At 36.9% G+C, this 23,171-nt stretch overlaps 1 protein-coding gene across 7 annotated transcripts in view; it reads left to right on the top strand.

Annotated features, from left to right (window-relative positions):
* Positions 1–23,171, top strand: part of ADAMTS20 (ADAM metallopeptidase with thrombospondin type 1 motif 20) — a 209,498-nt gene that overhangs the window by 6,000 nt on the left and 180,327 nt on the right. For 6 of the 7 annotated variants that reach the window (XM_054527153.2, XM_054527150.2, XM_054527149.2 and 3 more), the window contains exon 3: positions 16,705–16,864. The exons of the other annotated variant lie outside the window; for it this stretch is intronic. In XM_054527153.2, the coding sequence (XP_054383128.1) occupies positions 16,705–16,864 (160 nt within the window). The remainder of the gene's footprint in view (positions 1–16,704; positions 16,865–23,171) is intronic. 7 annotated transcript variants of the gene reach the window in all.

Here is a 23,171-nt window from a genome sequence, read left to right as displayed (position 1 = left end):
CCTCCTAACTATCCTTCCTGATCCATTTTGAGCTGCCTTCCTTTTTCCCTGATCTTCTCTTGGCAAAATTGACCAGGGCGTCCTTGTTGTACCAGTTAACGTTTTGTGCACGTGTACTCTCATTACATATTAAATTAAAGCTCTGTGTCTGCATTTCTATTTCATTTATAGAATTAGAAGGTAGAAATGATAGTCATATTACTTTTAGCACCTAATATAACATATAGAATTGCTCAATACATGTATTATGAGTAAGATAAGCAGCTAACTTTTATTTATATATGCCAAATATTTAGCTAGCTCATCTTTTTTTTTTTTTTTTTTTTAATGGTTAAGAACAAGAGCTTTGGCCTCTGGGCTCCAGCTCTGCCCTTATATTTTTTATTTTTACTTTATTTATTTATTTTTTATTATTATTATACTTTAGGTTTTATGGTACATGTGCACAATGTGCAGGTTAGTTACATATGTATACATGTGCCATACTGGTGCACTGCACCCATTAACTCGTCATCTAGCATTAGGTATATCTCCCAATGCTATCCCTCCCCCCTCCCCCCACTCCACAACAGTCCCCAAAGTGTGATGTTCCCCTTCCTGTGTCCATGTGTTCTCATTGTTCAATTCCCACCTATGAGTGAGAATATGCGGTGTTTGGTTTTTTGTTCTTGCGATAGTTTACTGAGAATGATGATTTCCAATTTCATCCATGTCCCTACAAAGGACATGAACTCATCATTTTTTATGGCTGCATAGTATTCCATGGTGTATATGGGCCACATTTTCTTAATCCAGTCTATCATTGTTGGACATTTGGGTTGGTTCCAAGTCTTTACTATTGTGAATAATGCCGCAATAAACATACATGTGCATGTGTCTTTATAGCAGCATGATTTATAGTCCTTTGGGTATATACCCAGTAATGGGATGGCTGGGTCAAATGGAATTTCTAGTTCTAGATCCCTGAGGAATAGCCACACTGACTTCCACAAGGGTTGAACTAGTTTACAGTCCCACCAACAGTGTAAAAGTGTTCCTATTTCTCCACATCCTCTCCAGCACCTGTTGTTTCCTGACTCTTTAATGATTGCCATTCTAACTGGTGTGAGATGGTATCTCATTGTGGTTTTGATTTGCATTTCTCTGATGGCCAGTGATGGTGAGCATTTTTTCATGTGTTTTTTGGCTGCATAAATGTCTTCTTTTGAGAAGTGTCTGTTCACGTCCTTCGCCCACTTTTTGATGGGGTTGTTTGTTTTTTTCTTGTAAATTTGTTGGAGTTCATCGTAGATTCTGGATATTAGCCCTTTGTCAGATGAGTAGGTTGCAAAAATTTTCTCCCATTTTGTAGGTTGCCTGTTCACTCTGATGGTAGTTTCTTTTGCTGTGCAGAAGCTCTTTAGTTTAATTCAATCCCATTTGTCAATTTTGGCTTTTGTTGCCATTGCTTTTGGTGTTTTAGACATGAAGTCCTTGCCCATGCCTATGTCCTGAATGGTAATGCCTAGGTTTCCTTCTAGGGTTTTTATGGTTTTAGGTCTAACGTTTAAGTCTTTAATCCATCTTGAATTGATTTTTGTATAAGGTGTAAGGAAGGGATCCAGTTTCAGCTTTCTGCATATGGCTAGCCAGTTTTCCCAGCACCATTTATTAAATAGGGAATCCTTTCCCCATTGCTTGTTTTTCTCAGGTTTGTCAAAGATCAGATAGTTGTAGATATGTGGCGTTATTTCTGAGGGCTCTGTTCTGTTCCATTGATCTATGTCTCTGTTTTGGTACCAGTACCATGCTGTTTTGGTTACTGTAGCCTTGTAGTATAGTTTGAAGTCAGGTAGCATGATGCCTCCAGCTTTGTTCTTTTGGCTTAGGATTGACTTAGTGATGTGGGCTCTTTTTTGGTTCCATATGAACTTTAAAGTAGTTTTTTCCAATTCTGTAAAGAAAGTCATTGGTAGCTTGATGGGGATGGCATTGAATCTGTAAATTACCTTGGGCAGTATGGCCATTTTCACGATATTGATTCTTCCTACCCATGAGCATGGAATGTTCTTCCATTTGTTTGTATCCTCTTTTATTTCCTTGAGCAGTGGTTTGTAGTTCTCCTTGAAGAGGTCCTTCACATCCCTTGTAAGTTGGATTCCTAGGTATTTTATTCTCTTTGAAGCAATTGTGAATGGGAGTTCACTCATGATTTGGCTCTCTGTTTGTCTTTCATTGGTGTATAAGAATGCTTGTGATTTTTGTACGTTGATTTTGTATCCTGAGACTTTGCTGAAGTTGCTTATCAGCTTAAGGAGATTTTGGGCTGAGACAATGGGGTTGTCTAGATATACAATCATGTCATCTGCAAACAGGGACAATTTGACTTCCTCTTTTCCTAATTGAATACCCTTTATTTCCTTCTCCTGCCTTATTGCCCTGGCCAGAACTTCCAACACTATGTTGAATAGGAGTGGTGAGAGAGGGCATCCCTGTCTTGTGCCTGTTTTCAAAGGGAATGCTTCCAGCTTTTGCCCATTCAGTATGATATTGGCTGTGGGTTTGTCATAGATAGCTCTTATTATTTTGAGATACGTCCCATCAATACCTAATTGATTGAGAGTTTTTAGCATGAAGGGTTGTTGAATGTTGTCAAAGGCCTTTTCTGCATCTATTGAGATAATCATGTGGTTTTTGTCTTTGGTTCTGTTTATATGCTGGATTACATTTATTGATTTGCATATATTGAATCAGCCTTGTATCCCAGGGATGAAGCCCACTTGATCATGGTGGATAAGCTTTTTGATGTGCTGCTGGATTCTGTTTGCCAGTATTTTATTGAGGATTTTTGCATCAATGTTCATCAAGGATATTGGTCTAAAATTCTCTTTTTTGGTTGTGTCTCTGCCCGGCTTGGTATCAGGATGATGCTGGCTTCATAAAATGAGTTAGGGAGGATTTCCTCTTTTTCTGTTGATTGGAATAGTTTCAGAAGGAATGGTACCAGTTCCTCCTTGTACCTCTGGTAGAATTCGGCTGTGAACCCATCTGGTCCTGGACTTTTTTTGGTTGGTAAGCTATTGATTATTGCCACAATTTCAGCTCCTCTTATTGGTCTATTCAGAGATTCAACTTCTTCCTGGTTTAGTCTTGAGAGGGTGTATGTGTTGAGGAATTTATCCATTTCTTCTAGATTTTCTAGTTTATTTGCGTAGAGGTGTTTTGTAGTATTCTCTGATGGTAGTTTGTATTTCTGTGGGATCGGTGGTGATATCCCCTTTATCATTTTTTATTGCATCTATTTGATTCTTCTCTCTTTTTTTCTTTATTAATCTTGCTAGCGGTCTATCAATTTTGTTGATCCTTTCAAAAAACCAGCTCCTGGATTCATTAATTTTTTGAAGGGTTTTTTGTGTCTCTATTTCCTTCAGTTCTGCTCTGATTTTAGTTATTTCTTGCCTTCTGCTAGCTTTTGAATGTGTTTGCTCTTGCTTTTCTAGTTATTTTAATTGTGATGTTAGGGTGTCAATTTTGGATCTTTCCTGCTTTCTCTTATGGGCATTTAGTGCTATAAATTTCCCTCTACACACTGCTTTGAATGCATCCCAGAGATTCTGGTATGTTGTGTCTTTGTTCTCGTTGGTTTCAAAGAACAACTTTATTTCTGCCTTCATTTCGTTATGTACCCAGTAGTCATTCAGGAGCAGGTTGTTCAGTTTCCATGTAGTTGAGCGGTTTTGAGTGGGATTCTTAATCCTGAGTTCTAGCTTGATTGCACTGTGATCTGAGAGATAGTTTGTTATAATTTCTGTTCTTTTACATTTACTGAGGAGAGCTTTACTTCCAAGTATGTGGTCAATTTTGGAATAGGTGTGGTGTGGTGCTGAAAAAAATGTATATTCTGTTGATTTGGGGTGGAGAGTTCTGTAGATGTCTATTAGGTCTGCTTGGTGCAGAGGTGAGTTCAATTCCTAGGTATCCTTGTTGACTTTCTGTCTTGTGGATCTGTCTAATGTTGACAGTGGGGTGTTAAAGTCTCCCATTATTAATGTGTGGGAGTCTAAGTCTCTTTGTAGGTCACTCAGGACTTGCTTTATGAATCTTGGTGCTCCTGTATTGTGTGCATATATATTTAGGATAGTTAGCTCTTCTTGTTCAATTAATCCCTTCACCATTATGTAATGCCCTTGTCTCTTTTGATCTTTGTTGGTTTAAAGTCTGTTTTATCAGAGACTAGGATTGCAACCCCTGCCTCTTTTTGTTTTCCATTTGCTTGGTAGATCTTCCTCCATCCTTTTATTTTAAGCCTATGTGTGTCTCTGCACATGAGATGGGTTTCCTGAATACAGCACACTGATGGGTCTTGAGTCTTTATCCAATTTGCCAGTCTGTGTCTTTTAATTGGAGCATTTAGTCCATTTACATTTAAAGTTAATATTGTTATGTGTGAATTTGATCCTGTCATTATGATGTTAGCTGGTTATTTTGCTTGTTAGTTGGTGCAGTCTCTTCCTAGTCTCGATGGTCTTTACAATTTGGCATGATTTTGCAGTGGCTGTTACCAGTTGTGCCTTTCCATGTTTAGTGCTTCCTTCAGGAGCTCTTTTAGGGCAGGCCTGGTGGTGACAAAATCTCTCAGCATTTGCTTGTCTGTAAAGTATTTTATTTCTCCTTCACTTATGAAGCTTAGTTTGGCTGGATATGAAATTCTGGGTTGAAAATTCTTTTCTTTAAGAATGTTGAATATTGGCCCCCACTTTCTTCTGGCTTGTAGGGTTTCTGCCGAGAGATCCACTGTTAGTCTGATGGGCTTCCCTTTGAGTGTAACCCGACCTTTCTCTCTGGCTGCCCTTAACATTTTTTCCTTCATTTCAACTTTGGTGAATCTGACAATTATGTGTCTTGGAGTTGCTCTTCTTGAGGAGTATCTTTGTGGCGTTCTCTGTATTTCCTGAATCTGAATGTTGGCCTGCCTTGCTAGATTGGGGAAGTTCTCCTGGATAATATCCTGCAGAGTGTTTTCCAGCTTGGTTCCATTCTCCCCGTCACTTTCAGGTACACCAATCAGACGTAGATTTGGTCTTTTCACATAGTCCCACATTTCTTGGAGGCTTTGCTCGTTTCTTTTTATTCTTTTTTCTCTAAAATTCCCTTCTCACTTCATTTCATTCATTTCATCTTCCATGGCTGATACCCTTTCTTCCATTTGATCGCATCGGCTCCTGAGGCTTCTGCATTCTTCACGTAGTTCTCGAGCCTTGGTTTTCAGCTCCATCAGCTCCGTTAAGCACTTCTCTGTATTGGTTATTCTAGTTATACATTCTTCTAAATTTTTTTCAAAGTTTTCAACTTCTTTGCCTTTGGTTTGGATATCCTCCCGTAGCTCGGAGTAATTTGATCCTCTGAAGCCTTCTTCTCTCAGCTTGTGAAAGTCATTCTCCGTCCAGCTTTGTTCCGTTGCTGGTGAGGAACTGCGTTCCTTTGGAGGAGGAGAGGCACTCTGCTTTTTAGAGTTTCCAGTTTTTCTGCTCTGTTTTTTCCCCATCTTTGTGGTTTTATCTACTTTTGGTCTTTGATGCTGGTGATGTACAGATGGGTTTTTGGTGTGGATGTCCTTTCTGTTGGTTAGTTTTCCTTCTAACAGACAGGACCCTCAGCTGCAGGTCTGTTGGAGTACCAGGCCGGCTGTGTGAGGTGTCAGTCTGCCCCTGCTGAGGGGTGCCTCCCAGTTAGGCTGCTCGGGGGTCAGGGGTCAGGGACCCACTTGAGGAGGCAGTCTGCCCGTTCTCAGATCTCCAGCTGCATGCTGGGAGAACCACTGCTCTCCTCAAAGTTGTCAGACAGGGACATTTAAGTCTGCAGAGGCTACTGCTGTCTTTTTGTTTGTCTGTGCCCTGCCCCCAGAGGTGGAACCTACAGAGGCAGGCAGGCCTACTTGAGCTGTGGTGGGCTCCACCCAGTTCAAGCTTCTGGGCTGCTTTGTTTACCTAAGCGAGCCTGGGCAATGGCGGGCGCCCCTCCCCCAGCCTCGCTGCCGCCTTGCTGTTTGATCTCAGACTGCTGTGCTAGAAATCAGTGAGACTCCGTGGGCGTAGGACCCTCTGAGCCAGGTGCGGGCTATAGTCTCCTGGTGCACCGTTTCCTAAGACCATCGGAAAAGCACAGTATTCGGGTGGGAGTGGCCCGATTTTCCAGGTGCAGTCTGTCACCCCTGGAAAGGGAACTCCCTGACCACTTGCGCTTCCCGAGTGAGGCAGTGCCTCACACCTGCTTTGGCTGGCGCACGGTGTGCTCACCCACTGACCTGCGCCCACTGTCTGGCACTCCCTAGTGAGATGAACACGGTACCTCAGATGGAAATGCAGAAATCACCCGTCTTCTGCGTCGCTCACGCTGGGAGCTGTAGACCGGAGCTGTTCCTATTCAGCCATCTTGGCTCCTCCCCCAGCTCTGCCTAGCTCTGTGACCAGGAGCAAGTTATCCATCCTCTCTGGCTTGTAGTTTGGTGGGTCTTGTGTGGGTAGATATTTTTGGTGGAAATCAATGCAGGAAGTGGTTCAGTTTGAAACAACAAGGATTCACTTTGTGAGCATTGTGACAAAATTGTCACAACCAATTACCCCAGCTAGCTCATCTTTACCTCAGTCATTCAATGCAGGAAAATTACTTTACCAATTTTAGTTAAAGTGCTTGGGCATATTTAAGAAGTTTTGTATTGACTAAATCTTTTCCGATGATACCTAAGTTAATTGTGTTCTATTTATTAGTTCATTCATTTGAGCTTACATCACATCCTTGTTTTTTGTGGCCTTATTTCTGTTGCAATTACTGTAATTACTGTTTTCTATGAAATATATTTAAGCTGTCCAACTCATACTAATATGCAGAGGAAGAAACACATTATTCATTTTTTTTTCAGCAAACATTTATCAGTCATTTATTACCTAACAGCCACTATTAGATTTTGGTGGTACAGTTATGTGTTTTCTATTGGAAAAATATTGTGTTTATTAATTACAAATATGTTTATGAGCTATATAATTTATAACTATAGTAACAGCATGGAGAAAGTATACTGGATCTTGACTTTCTCAGCCTAAAGGTGACGCAAACCAATTTTATGTACTCTATTGAGGAGAACTAGTTGCCTGGTTCTACCTAGATGTAGAAAAGACTAGAAAATGAGGGGCATTGATTTTTGCTAGGAGAAAGAAAGAACACCCATATTGGTGATCACCAATAGTCTTTACTACAGGCTGCCCTTCTGTTCACCAAACAGATCACACATTAAACATACTCATCTTGTCTATAAGGAAAAAACTCAAAGTTCCCACAGGGGCACTGACTCTGGCTCAATGTCCAGGATCTCTGGATAACGCAGTCTTCTCCATAAAGTCAAGATGTGGCTCTTTGTAGCTTGGAAAAATATGATTAAAAAGATAAATTGTCTTCAGCTACCAGCCAGTTATACAGCATGACCAGCATGACTGCAACCCTAACCTCAACTTGCTACAGAAAGAAGAATAGGAGACATCTAGTAGTCACTGATATTTAGCAGTTTTTGACTCCTGAAGAGGAATTGTGGAGACTCACTACTCTGGAAGGAGGGGAACTCCTTGATTACTTTTCTTTCTTTTTTTTCTTTGAGACAAGACCTTGCTCTGTTGCCCAAGATGGAGTGCAATGGCATGATAATAATTCACTGCAGCCTTGAACTCTTGGGCTCAAATACTTCTGATTCAGCCTCCCAAGTGGCTGGGAACTACAGGCACACCCCCCCACACCTGACCAGTTTTTTTTTCTTTTTTAACACTTTTAGTAGAGATGGTGTTCCCCTATGTTGACCAGACTGGTATTGAATTCCTGGCCTCAAGCAGCATTCCTGCCTCAGCCTCCCAAAGTGTTGGGATTACAGGCATGAGCCACAGTGCCCAGCCCTTGGTTTTGGCTGGGATCCTTGGACCTCAATTGCCCAGATCCTTGGTTCTGTCTTCTGGAACGGTCTTGTCCATCTTCCTCCATGGCCACATCTAAAATGGGGTCTCAGGAGGATGTTGTCTTGGGGGAGCTTCAAGAATGCTGGGGTAATTCTGAAAGCCTATAGGTTATTTTACAATGAACTCTGTCAAAGGCTTTTTCAGTCCAGGCTAGTGTTTTCTTTGACAGTATAATCCCTCTAAAACTTAGTTGGCTTCTGACAGCAGATCAAGTTTTGATAATTGCTTCAAGTTAGTTTTCTGTGACAGTTGCCAAAGCCTAAAAGGCATTTATTTTAAATCTTTTAATGCCAAGAACTTATTATAGGGAAAAACTAAATTTTGAATTCTCACTTCACTGGTAAACCAAATAAAATTCCAACTGTACTAAAGTAAAAGAAAATGACAGTATATTGTAATTTTTCGATAGGGAAAATACAAGAAATAACAAATGAAAAAAATCAATAGATTTGCCCAAATAATAATTGAAGAGTACCATGTCAAAATAATTGTAAAAAAATTTAAAAATAAACTAGGAAAATATATGCCACAAGTATTACGGGTGGTCTGGCATATGTATGGCATATGTCCCTCTAGATATTATATGTATTTTTGTGTTTGTTTTAAAGTAATATTGCTTTAGAATATTTTGACAATATATCATGAGTATGTTTCCATTATAGACCCACAAAATAGTTTTTAATGATTTCTTGTTATTTTAAATTTCTCATTGTTATGATTTTTGATTTCATATTTTCACGGATATTTTGGAGACAGTTTGGGAGAGACCATCTGAGGACCACTACACAGACCCCATAAGAACGTGGCCATTTCTTTGACAGTTCTTTCCTCTTTTTAATTAGTTCATATGAGTTCATAACACCTCAGTGCCCACAAGAATGAGAAATATTACAGAATTTGCTCCATGTTATCAAGGCTGCTGGGGCACACTATTTGAACTTGTGTCTTTTGGATACATAAATCTTGGGTAGATGAGTCCAGAGTCTTTGTTTTATTTTCTTGATTTGAATAGGCCAGGACTTGGCAGGAGACCAGTCCCTTTTAAAAAGGTAAGTTACCAGCAACGTATTTATTTCCCTTTTATTGTTTCACTTTTATACTAGAGATCTGGAATTGTCTCAGAATGGGGAAGGTAAATAATGCTGCTAGAGAAGAGAAGAACAACTAATCTTAAACAAAACAAAGCAAAACAAAATCCTTACTATGAATTTTCTGTTTTATGCATCTGGAGCTAATTCTTGTGTTTTCTTTGTATCATTGATTCATTCATTTATTCAATGTGTGTTTGTGTATAATACACTGTTTCCTAGGCATGATTAATGGTGTTATAAGGAGAAACTGTCAGAGAGAGAAAACTTTTTACATTTTTACTTATCCCTAAATAAAAATTAATCTCAGAGTTCATATTTGTGATCTTTGATTATATAACATTTATACTCTGCCAGTGGCAAAAAGAGTGGTTGTCACATTTGTGTTGTTAGTGGAGAATTTTTCATCTTGCTTCAAAATACGTTCAATTTCGAAACAATTATTGAAGCTCCTATTATTAATATCACTTAAACACACATTAACCTTCCTAGGAAATTGGGTAGATACAATTATTTCAATTTTGTTTTACAGACAATGGAACTGAAGGTCAAAGATATACAGTAATTTACATAAGATTCTATGAGTACAAACCCAGAACTCATACCTAGGCTTTCTTCTTATATATCATCATACTGATTCTTATGATATGATTTATGATTGAAGATGGAAAAACTAAGTATTTTAGTCAACACTTCAGCAGTACCTTATTTCCGAATGTTCTCCAGTTGACAGTGTTTAATGTGATAACTATAAATGATTTGGGAAAAGAGTTCAAAGGGTTTGTATTTTGTACTTGTTATCACCCTTTAATGAAATCTAAGAGTACCTTATTTGTTGTAGCAAAAGTACATGTATTTGCTATGTATTCTGAAAAAAAATATATGGATGAATGCCATGATACTGAAATAAGCACATTTTGGAAAAACAGTTTTATAGAATCTTCTAAACATATAAAAATTTTGGCCTGTGAGAATAAATTGGAGCCAGTTGTATAGTCACTTAACTGCCTTTCAAAACAGCTTGGCAAATAGAAGATCTTTACTCTAAGTAATCAAGAAACTCCTGCCCAAGTGAAAACTAGTCTTGCTGCTTTTAATAGTCATTAAAAGAAAGTGTTGGGAATTTGATTGGCATTTATCATGAATCAAATTGCAGGGCCCATCTGCAGATAGGCATGTTGCTAAAAATATGGCGTGATCTAAATACAATTCTATGAACCACCTGTTTTTTTAAGTCTGCTAATTCCTTGCTGGGTTCTTTCCAAGTTAAAAAAAATTTAAAGTGCTTCCTTAGGAGCCTTTAGGCAAAGCTCTAATATTTTAATTATTTGAACAAAAAGTCCACCGCAATGGGATAGGGTATAGAAAAATCAATGGGGGCAAAATACTTCTAAGTCTTTCATTAATAAATAAAAAGGACAAGTATTTATCCTCAGTTTGAGGACAAATATTTGCCATTATTTTTTAACTTAGTGTTTCCAAACATACAATCTTTCATTTAAGTTACAAGGGTGATATTTTTTAAAGGCTAGAGTGTTCTAGCACAACTTAAAAGGAGGTACCGATGGTTTCTGGATAGAACTATATTTTCCTCTTACATGGGAACACAGATTGGACCCATGTGCAGTTTTATTGGCATATTAAAATAGTACCTCCTAGTCAGAGTTTGAGCCAAAAGGAGCTTAAAAGAATTCTGTGGTTGGCCAGGCACGGTGGCTCATGCCTGTAATCCCAGCACTTTGGGAGGCCAAGGCGGGCAGATCACGAGGTCAGGAGATCGAGACCAGCCTGGCCAACATGGTGAAACCCCGTCTCTACTAAAAATACAAAAAATTAGCCGGGCATGGTGGCAGGCGCCTGTAGTCCCAGCTACTTGGGAGGCTAAGGCAGGAGAATCACTTGAACCCGGGAGGTGGAGGTTGCAGTGAGCTGAGATAGTGCCACTGCACTCCAGCCTGGCGATAGAGTGAGACTCTGTCTCAAAAAAGAAAACAAAAAAAACAAAAAAAAATTATGGTTAAAATAAGTACTTTTAATTTTGCTTGAAGATAGTGTGATGCTATTTAAAGTGGCTTTGTAGGTACAGTTAGTTGAGTACACAAGCTGCCTCATGTCTATTAGTATATTTTGTCAAAATAGTATCACATTTCCCCTCTTCAGCATGCTTTTTAAAAAAGGCAGAAAAGGATTTTCCATGGATCCATGTACTCAGGTTTCAAAACAGTGTCTTCGTTACTTCTTATAAGTATGGGTAAAATTAGTTTTCTAAGAAGGCAGAGAATGCTAGAGTCTTGGTGTTTGTTGAAGGTAAGTGATTTGTAGTTATCTTTAGAAAATAGACACTGGTAGAATTAGTGAAATATGGTAGGGTATCGGCCCTAGAAAAGTATCCAAGAAATAGATAAGAATTCTTAATATTTATAGCTTTGCCTTTTATTTTATAGACTATAATTTCAGAGCTTTATAGTCAGTATGTCTGATGGAATTTCATTAATTTTTGAACTATTTAAAAACGTGTAATCCTAACACATTAGCACACTATATAAGGGTGTCTAAACATTTTACTTTTCAGCATTGAAAGAAAACCATCATATAACTATATCCCAGACATGTCTCAAGAGTACCATAACTTAAGAATGTTCATTAAAGCCTGGGCGTGGTGGCTGACGCCTGTAATCCCAGCACTTTGGGAGGCCAAGGTGGGTGGATCACGAGGTCAGGAGTTCAAGACCAGCCTGGCCAAGATGGTGAAACCCCGTCTCTACTAAAAATACAAAAATTACCTCGACGCAATGGCAGGTGCCTGTAATCCCAGCTACTTGGGAGGCTGAGGCAGGAGAATTGCTTGAACCCAGGAGGTGGAGGTTGCAGTGAGCTAAGATCGCGCCACTGTACCCCAGTCTGTGTGATAGAGTAAGACTCCATCTTAAAAAAAAAAAAAAAAAAGAATGTTCATAAAAAAATTAAAGAATTATTTACCCAAGGGTATAGGATGAGAAAAAACCAGGTACGTCACCAGGTTTGTTACAACAATGTTCATTTCTGCAGCTGTCTATGGAGTGCCTGCTGTGTTTCAGGCAATGTTTTAGATGTTGGAACTCTGAAAATAGTAAATATGTTCTTACCTTTAAGGAGATTTCAATGTAATAATAAATATCAGTAGAAAGAGAACTTTATGGCTACGATTGCCATAATCATTTAAATGGCTTTAAATGTTCAGTTAAAATAGTGATTTAAAATATATGTTACTTCAAACTATTAAACTACTACAAGAAAACACTAGGGAAAATGTTCAGGACATTGGGCTGGGCAAAAATTTTTTGAGCAATACCCCACAAGCACAGGCAACCAAAGCAAAAGTGGACAAATGAGATCACATCAAGTTAAAAAGCTTCTGCACAGCAAAGGATACAATCAACAAAGTGAAGAGACAACCCACAGAGTGGGAGAAAATATTTGCAACTACCCATTTGAGAAAGGATTAATAACCAGAATATATAAGGAGTTCAAACAACTCTATGGGAAAAATATGGAATAATTTGATCAAAAAATGGGCAAAAGATTTGAACAGACTTTCTTAAAAGAAGACATACAAATGGCAAACAGGCATGTGAAAAGATGCTCAATATCATTGATCATCAGAGAAATGCAAGTCAAAACTACAGTGAGATATCATCTCACCCCAGTGAAAATGGCTTATATCCAAAAAACAGGCAATAACAAATGCTGGTCAGAATGTGTGGAAAAGGGAACACTTGTACATTGTGGTGGGAATGTAAATTAGTGCAACCATTATAGAGAAGAGTTTGGAGGGTCCTCAGAAAACTAAAAGTAGAGCTACCATATGATCCAGCAATCCCACTGCTGGGTATACACCAAAATGAAAGGAAATCAGGATATTGAAGAGATGTCTGTACTCCCACTGTTTGTTGCAGCAGTGTTCACAATAGCCAAGATTTGGAAGCAACCTAAGTGTCGTCCATCAACAGATGAATAGATAAAGAGAATGTGGTACATATACTCAATGGAGTACTATTCAGCCATAAAAAGAATGAGATCTAGTCATTTCTAACAATGGGGATGGAACTGGAGATCATTATGTTAAATGAAATAAGCCAGGCACATAAAGATGTACACTGCATGTTATTTGTAGGATCTAAAACCCAAAACAGTTGAACTCATGGACATAGAGAGTAGAAGGGATGGTTCAGAGGCTGGGAAGGATAGTGAGAGGGTGCGTGGGGTGGGGAGAGGTGGGGATGGTTAATGGGTATAAAAAAATAGAATGAGTAAGACCTATTTGCTAGTACAAGAGGTGACTATAGTCAATAATAATTTAATTGTATATTTTAAAATAACTCAAAGAATGTAATTGGATTTTTTGTAACTCAAAAAGCATTTATCAAAAGATAAATGCTTCAGGAGGTGGATATCCCATTCCCCATGATGTGCTTATTTCACATTGTATGCCTGTATCACCATATCTCATGTACTCCATAAATATATACACCTACTATGTACCTACAAACATTAAAAATAAAAGTAAGGGCCAGGTGTGGTGGCTCATGCCTGTAATCCCAGCACTTTGGGAGGCTGAGGTGGGTGGACCACTTGAACTCAGGAGTTCGGGACCAGCCTGGGTAACATGGTGAAACCCCATCTCTACCAAAAATACAAAAAAAACCCCCAAAACTCTGTCAGTTATGGGAGGCTGAGGTGGGGGGATTGCTTGAGAATGCACAGAAACATGCCTTTCCATGTGGAAAAGTGCAAAGTTTTAAATGTAGGTAAATATATTTGTGTGATTCTGAGGTGTGAGGAGTGCTTTTTTCTGTCAAGCGTAATTAGTGCAACCAGGCTTCTGCCTGTCTGACGTCATCTGGTACTCTGTATCTCCCAGCTGGCACAGCTGCAGCCTCACTGTTCTCTCTGTCACTTTACCTGCCAAGACTTTTTCATCTCTAGGCCTTTCAGTCACTGTTTGGAATATTCCCTTCTATGTGGAATGTCCTCCCAGAATTTTCCACAGCTACTTCCTGATTACTCTAGCCTCAGCCTTGCTGTCGCCTCCAGAGTGCCTCCCCACTCTCACCCTCTTTGATTCTCTCTCTCCTTATCTCATTTTATTTTTTATTGCACTTATTGCATATTCTATTATATTTTTATTTATTGACTGCCTTTTTTCCATAGGAGTATAAATTCTTTGAAGGCAGAGATTTTGTCACATTTATCTCTGTATCTTTAGCCCCTACAACGGTTCTTGGCACATAGTAGGTGCCCATTGAATATTTGTTGACTAGTTCATAGAGTTTATCAAAATTGGTATGTGATAATGAGCACAGTGTAATGAGTTAAGGCATGAATTGTGAAGCCAAAGTATTTGGGTTCACATCTTGATCCTGCCACTTACTAGGTATGAGCCTTGGACAAGTGACTTAACCTCTCTGTTCCTCATTTGTCTCACCTGTAAAGTGGGGATAATAATATAATTTACTTTAAATAATTATTAGGTGGAAAAGAATTATATATTTATATAAAATATGTATATGAATGAATATATATAAATGAATAATGTCTGATCTCTATATTGGTATTAGCTATTAATATTATAAATGCCTCCCTTGGATGACTTAGCCTCACCTGACTCGAGAGAGGGATCTATCTACATAAATTGACCATTTAAGGGCTTCTTTCCAACAGAGTGCAAGTCTTTGTTATTTCATACCTTGATGGCTAAACATTTCCCTTCAGTAGTCTTTCTTTAGTTGTACAATTGTTCAGTCTTTCAAAGTTATTGCTTTGACTCTGCTCTCCACTCCCACTTTTATTTGAATTCTTTAATGATTAAATGAACCCTTCTCAGAATCTCAATGCACCTAAAATATTAACAAAAATACAAAATAAACCATTTACATTGAAATATAGTTATCAAGATATTCAAAAAAGTTATGTATCTTTTATTAGCACCTTAAATAATAAGATCTAATAGCAGACTAATAACTAACTACCTTAATTTTGAAGTATTGATAAGCATAAACAATATTTTTGGATATTTCAAACATCATCATGTGATGAAAATATCTGTGCTTTCTATTGACAACCTTACTGGAATTTGTAGCCTACATTCAAATTTAGCATTTCTTTCATGAAGTAGTTTATAGGTTAATTATAATTAGGTTAATGATAATAAGGATGTAATTTTTTTTCTCACCCAAGTTTATGGACTCCTCTGACAAAAATCCCTGCAAGCAAGAGTCTTTATATTCTAGGTCTAGCCTAAGTTTTCAAATGTATGCCCTACTTTTGCTTAACATAAACTGAGCTTGCAAAGGTAGGAAATAATAGCTTTCATGGGTTAACAAATATCTACTGCTTACCACATGTGCCTAGATCTCAGATAGTCTCTTCAGCAGTAGAAATTCAGGGATAGGTCACTGCTTATTTGAAGACTTCTGTCTAGTGGGGAAGAATAGTTTTAAATAGCAAACAAACATATAAATGCAACATATGATAAATGTGCTAAAGAAATCAAGCAGATGTAATGTGTTTTTAGGAGTAGGGATGGATATGTGGTTACCTAGAAAACTGGTCAAGGAAAAACTTTCTGGGTAGTTGTTATTTGAGCTGAGACTTGAAGGATGAGATGAAGCCAGCCAGCCAGCCAGAGTGTGATGATGCAGAGGTAGAGGTGAAGGGTGGGAAGTAGGGAAACATTTTAGGTAGAGGGACAGCATGTAGGAAGCACGATGCCATACCTAGTCCATCCTACATGCACCCAGTTTCTCCCACTTCTATCGGCACTGTTCCTTATAATCCTTCTACAATTTTTTCAGTAGTAACCAGACAAACAGAAATATTTAGTTTTTGGGTTTCTTCCTTTATTATGCAATAGTAGTGAAGTATACATTCTGTTTAGTAGTTTTTTTTGTTTTGGTGTAATGATATGCATTGGAGTTCTTTCTATATCACTACACAGAATGTTTTCTCTTTTTGTTTGTTTGTTTATAACCTCAAGGGATGCCATCACATAGTTGTGCCAAAGTTTATGTAAACAGACTCTGTCAATGGACTTTTGAAGTAGTTCCAATATTTTGCTATTAAAAACAATGTTATGGTTAATAACCTTGTAAGTATGTTATTTCACACATGCAAATGTATAGTATATGTAGGATAAATTCTCAGAAGGGGAATTGCTGGGTTAAAGAGCAAATACATTGTTAATGTGTTAAATATTGCCACATTGCTTTGCATACTGATTGTACTGATTTATGTTTTCAACACTAATGTATTAAAGTACCTATTTTCCCATAGATCAAAACAGCACAGGCTTTATTATTTATAGACTATTCTAAACACTTTTTCCATTTTGATGCTTTTGTCTATGCTGTTCTTTGCACCTGAAATGCCTGTCACTTAGCTTGGCCTGTTGGAATACTATCCAGTCTTCATGACTTTATACATAGGAGTGGAGAGAGAAAAGTGACCCAGGGAAGGGAAACTTTTTATGCTCGGTTGATGGCTCTTAGTGAACAGACTCCTTGCTGTCTTGCTTCTGTCTGCTCATTTAACCTGTGGTACTATGTGTTTCTTATTCTTGGTGACTGTTAGGAAAAATTCGTTTTTGTTTCCTTTATTTTCAGACGGGAACATTTAAAGGACAGGACGGTGAATATTTCTTAGAACCTATAATGAAGGCAGATGGGAATGAATATGAAGATGGTCACAACAAGCCACATCTTATATACAGACAAGAATTAAATAACTCTTTTCTGCAGACTCTGAAGTATTGCAATGTGTCAGGTAAACTGTGAAATAGAACTCTTTTCAGCTAAATAGTGATACTATTTAAATCTTTTTTTATAGGTTATAATTTATATATTTCCCTTCAATATTTTATTTATTTTTAATTAATTTTTTAAATTCAGAAATAAAAATTGTGTATGTTTAGCATGTATGACATGTTGCTTTGAAGTATGCATACATTGTGGAATGGCTTAATCAAACTAATTAACAAATGCATTAACTCACGTACTTATTTTTCTTTTTTTTGTGGTGAGAACACTTAAAATCTACTCTTAGCAGTTTTCAAGAATACACTGCATTGTTATTAACTATAGTCACCATGTACAGTACAGTAGCCTATTCCTCTTATCTAACTGAAATTTTATGCCCTTTGAACAACATCTTTCCTTCCCCTCTGCAACTGCAGCCTCTGGTAACCACCATTCCACTCTTTACATCTATGAGTTCAACTCTTTTAGATTCCACATATAAATGAGGTCATATGATATTTCTTAAATATTGAAGGACATGATCCTTTAAACAATCTTTTCACCTGTATGGATGCATTAGAGATTTTTCTGTCTGTAGATAACTTTTTTTTGTAATAAACTAAATTTGAATCCCAAAAGTTTTTCAATATATGAGTTTGGTAGCAAATAATCATAGAAAAATTTTACTTTAATCTGTTAGTCACATTAGTATTATTTAATTTTTTTCAGCAGGATTTAGATGAAAAAAAAATTCCTGAACCTAAGTAACAGTAAAAACACATTGCTCAATTTTGCATGGTTTTAACTTTATATAAAATGGAAACATATTGTATATAGTTTTCTGTGATTTATCCTTTTTGCTTAGTATTGTTTCTGGGGTTCATCTATTTTGGTACATGTAGGAACAGTTCATTTATTTTCATTGTTGTACAACATTTCATTGTTTGAGGGTAACACAGTTCATATACCAATTTTCCTGTTGAGCTTTTGGGCTGTTGGCAGTTTTTTGGTGTTAGAAGCAATGCTGCTGTGAATATTCTGGTCCCCATCTCCTGTTTTTGAGCGTTTCTCCAGGATATACACATAAATACTAGATAATTCCACATTGTTTTACAAAGTGATTTTTAAATCAATATTATAGTTTCACCAATCTATGAGAGAGGTATATTTTCATCATTTTTTTCTATAAAATTTAGACTACTGAAGATTTATAATAGATTAGAATCTAAGAACCATAGATTTCTACAAAGAGTATATCTGTGGCTGGTAAAATACTTACATATTGTATAAAAGTTTTATTTATTAAGAGTTGTGTCCATATAGGTACACGTATCTTCATGATTCATAGAATGACATGCAATGATATTATGGAGAAAAGGTACCTGCCGTTACCATCAAAGTACAAAACCTAGACAAAAGAGTGGGATTAGCAAGGATTTATTTGAGATCATAGGTGTCCGTAAACTATAGTTCCAAACACTGTGATGCCATCTGTTTTGAGATATAATGATATGTAGGCCTTTGATGGTTTTCACTGGGAATGCACTTCTTAACCTTTAGAGTGGTTCTCACTGTGTCTAAGGCTGTGTTTTAAATCTATTGACATAATAGATGCCTTTCTTATGCTTTTAATATGAGCATAAGGGTTTCATTTTTATGGCTTCAAAGAAAACACAAATGGGTACAGCTTCACAATAGAATTCTACAGAAGGCAGCTTATGCTTGTTCTGATCTACTATTCAAGAGCAGCTTGTTTAATGAGTTGTTTAGCTTCTTAGGAAGAAAACCACAAAGTAACATTCTGAATACATAAATGTTTCAAATAATTTGGAAGGTTTTGCATTCACAAGCAAGAATATAACTCAAGGAAAGCTAAGTTTTTTTTTTTTGTTAAACAGTTTTATACTAAAGATTTATTAGAAAGCTACAAATAGAAAGCTATGTAATTTCATTTTCTTTTAATCATAAAATACATTTTTTTCTACAATATTTATCTAATAAAATGTAAAAGGTAGTATCCTTTTCAAGTCTTAAATTGCCTCCAATTTTAGGTACAATCAGCATACACATTTTTAATCACTAATAAAGGCAATTAATTAATGGCCTAAAAATTAGCTAACAAATACTCATATTTTAGTAAAAGTGGAACGTTGCAAATGCAATTAAAGTTATCTAAGGTATTTTTTTCCTCCCTCAGTTCACATGTTGTTTAGAAATACTTGGAGGTTTTATATATTCTTCTTAAAAGTTTTAATAGCTTTTGGGGTACTAGTGGTTTTGGTTACATGGATGAATTATATAGTGGTGAATTCTGATATTTTAGTGCACTTGTCACCCAAGTAGTGTACCTTGTACCTAAAATGTAGATTTTTATTCCGCACCCCCCTCCTACCCTCCCGCTTCTGAGTCTCCAAAGTCCATTATATCATTCTGTATGCCTTGCATACTCATAGCGTAGCTCCCACTTATAAGTGAGAACATATGGTATTTGGTTTTTCATTCCTGAATTACTTCCCTTAGAATGATGGCCCCCAGCTCCATCCAACTTGCTGCAAAGGACATTATTTCATGCCTTTTTGTGGCTGAGTAGTATTCCATGGTGTATATGTACCACATTTTCTTTATCCACTTGTTGGTTAGTGGGCACGTAGGTTGGTTTCATATCTTTGCAACTGTGAATTTGACTGCAATAAACATATGTGTTCATGTGTCTCTTTCATATAATGATTTCTTAGATTGGGTAGATGCCCAGTCGTCATATTTGCTGGATCAATTGGTGGATCTACTTTTAGTTCTTTAAGGAATCTCCATACAGGTTTCCATAGAGGTTGTACTAATTTATATTCCCACCAGAAGTGTAACAGCATTCCCCTTTCACTACATCCATGCCAGTATCTATTGTTTTTTGACTTTTTAATAATGGCCATTCTTACAGGAGCAAGGTAGTATCCCATTGTGGTTTTAATTTGCATTTCCCTGATGATTAGTGATGTTGAGCACTTTTTCATATGTTTGGCCATTTGTATATCTTCTTTTGAGAACTGTCTATTCATGGATTTGCCCACTTTTTAATGGAATTATTTGCTTTTTTTCTTGCTGATTTATTTTAGTTTCTTGTAGATTTTGCATACCAGTCTTTTGTCAGATGCATAGTTTGCAAATATTTTCTCCAATTCTCTGGGTTGTCTGTTTACTCTGATGATTATTTCTTTTGCTGTGCAGAAGCTTTTGGATTATTCAAGTTCCATTTATTTTTTTTGTCATGTTTGCTTTTTGGGTCTTAGTCATAAATTCTTTGCCTAGGCCAATGTCCAGAAGAGTTTTCCCTAGGGTTTCTTCTAGGATTTTTATTGTTTCAGGTCTTAGATTTAAGACTTTAATCCATCTTGAGTTGATTTTTGTACAAGGTGAGAGATAGGGATCCATTTTCATTCTTCTACAGGTGGCTATCTAACTCTCCCACTATTTATTAAACAGGGCACCCATTTTCCAATTTATGTAGTATGCTCTGTCAAAGATCAGTTAGTTGTAAGTATTTGGCTTTATTTGTAGGTTCTCTATTCTGTATCATTGGTCTATGTGCCTACTTTTATACCAGTACCATACTGTTTTGCTTACTATAGCCTTGTAGTATAATTTGAAGTTGGGTATATATTGCCTCCAGATTTGTTTTTTTTTTTTTTTGCTTAGGATTGCCTTGGCTATTGGTCTCCTTTTTAGTTCCATATGGATTTTCGGATTTTTTTCCTAATTCTTTGAAAAATGATGTTGGTATTTTGATAGGAATTGCATTGTATCTGTAGATTGTTTTTGGCAATATGGTCATTTTTCAGGATAATTTCCAATCCATGAGTATGGAATGTATTTCTGTTTGTTTGTTATTCATTTATGCTTTCTTTCAGCAGTGTTTCATAGTTCTTGTTGAGATCTTTCACCTCCTTGGGTAAGTATATTTCTAAGTATTTTATTTTATTTTTTGCAACTATTGTAAAAGGGATTGAGTTCTTGATTTGGCTCTCAGCTTGATTGTTTTTGGTGTATAGCAGTGCTACTGGTTTGTTTATGTTGATTTTATAACCTGAGACTTTACTGAATTTGTTTTTTAAATCTAGGAGTCTTTTGGAGTACTGTTTAGTCTTTTCTAAGTATACGATCATATCATTGGTAAACAGAGATAGTTTGACTTCCTCTTTTCCAATTTGGATGCCCTTTATTTCTTTCTCTTGCCTGATTGTTCTGCCTAGGATTTCCAGTATTATATTGAGTAGAAGTGGTAAAAGTGGGCATCCTTGCCTTGTTCCAGTTCTCAGAGGGAATGCTTTCAACTTTTCCCCATTCAGTGTGATGTTTGCTGTAAGTGTGTTAAATATGGCTTTTATTGTTTTGAGGTATGTTCCTTCTATGCCTAGTTTGTTGAGGGATTTTAGCATAAAGAGATGCTGGATTTTTTTCAAATGCTTTTTCTACATCTATTGAGATCTTTTGGTTTTTGTTTCTAATTCTGTTTATGTGATATATTACCTTTATTGACTTGTGTATGTTAAATCATCCCTGGATCCTTGTGATGAAACACACTTGATTATGGTATATTATCTTTTTGGTGTCTTTTTGGATTTGGTTACCTAGTACATTGTTGAGGATTTTTGCTTCTATTTTTATCAAGGATATTGGTCTGTATTTTCTTTTTTTGCTATGTCATTTCCTGGTTTTGTTATGTCATTTCCTGGTCAGTATCAGAGTGATACTGACTTCATAGGATATTTATGGAGGATTCCCTGTTACTCAATTTTTTGAAATCGTTTTATTAGGATTGGTACCAATTCTTCTGTGAATGTCTGGTAGAATTCAACTGTGAATCTATCTGGCCCTAGGCTTGTTGTTTGCAATTTTTAAAATCACTGATTCAGTCTTACTGCATGTTATTGGTCTGTGTAGGGTTTCTATTTCTTCCTGATTTACTCTAGGATGGTTGTATGGTTCTAGGAATTTATCTGTTTTCTCTGGGCTTTCTAGTTTGTGTGCATACAGGTATTCATAGTAATATTGAATGATCTTTGTATTTCTGTGGCATCAGTTGTAATGTCCCTAGTTTCACTTCTAATTGAGCTTATTTGAATCTTCTCTCTTCTTTTCTTGGATAATCTCAGCAATGGTCTATTAATTTTGTTTATCTTTTCAAAGAACCAGGTTTTTGTTTCATTGAATTTTTTTTTGTATTGTTTTTGTGGTTTCAATTTCATTCGGTTCTGCTCTGAACCTTTGTTATTTATTTTCTTCTGCTAGCTTTGGATTTAGTTTGTTCTTATTTCTCTAGTTCCTTGAGGTGTATATTAGATTGTTAACTTGTGATCTCTCAGACTTTTTGATGTACAAATTTAGTGCAACAAACATTCCTCTTAGCACTACTTTTGCCCTGTCCCAAAGATTTTGATAACTTGTGTCAGTATTATCATTCATTTTAAATAGTTTATGAATTTCTATCTTGATTTCATTGTTAACCTAAAAATCATTCAGGAGCAGATTGTTTAATTTCCATGTATTTGTGTAGTTGTAGGGGTTCCTTTTGGAGTTGATTTCTTGTTTTACTTCACTGTGATCTGAGAAGATATTTGATATGATTCCTATTTTTTTTTTTTTTTTTTTTTTTGAGATGGAGTCTTGCTCTGTCACTCAGGCTGGAGTGCAGTGGTGCGATCTTGGCTCACTGCAAGCTCCGCCTCCCGGGTTCACACCATTCTCCTGCCTCAGCCTCCCAAGTAGCTGGGATTATAGGTGCCCGCCACCACGCCCAGCTAATTTCTTTTTGTATTTTTAGTACAGATGGGGTTTCACTGTGTTAGCCAGGATGGTCTCGATCTCCTGACCTCGTGATCTGCCCACCTCGGCCTCCCATAGTGCTGGATTACAGGCGTGAGCCACTGCATGCCTGGCCGATATGATTCCTATTTTTAAAAATTTATTGAGATTTGTTTTTTGGCCTACCATATGGTCTATCTTAGAAAATGTTCCATGTGCTGATGAGAAGAATGTGTATTCTGCAGTTTTGGGGTAGAATATTCTGTACATATATCTTGGGTTCCTTTGTTCTAGAGTGTACATTAAGCCTAGTGTTTCTATGTTGCCTTGCTGTCTTGATGATTTGTCTAGTGCTGTCAGTGGAGTATTGAATTCCCCCATTATTATTATGTTGCTATCTCATTTCTCAGGTCTAGTAGTAATTGTTTTATGAGTCTGGGAGATCCAGTGTTAGGTGCATATAATTTACAGTTGTAATTTCTTCTTGTTAGATTGATCCTTTTATCATTATATAATGACCTTCTTTGACTTTTTTTTCT

This window comes from Pongo abelii, chromosome 10 (genome assembly GCF_028885655.2).
Source record: "Pongo abelii isolate AG06213 chromosome 10, NHGRI_mPonAbe1-v2.0_pri, whole genome shotgun sequence".
NCBI classification, from domain to species: domain Eukaryota; kingdom Metazoa; phylum Chordata; class Mammalia; order Primates; family Hominidae; genus Pongo; species Pongo abelii.
Note: the sequence above shows the minus strand (reverse complement) of the source record. Positions and strands in the feature narration are given on the sequence as shown.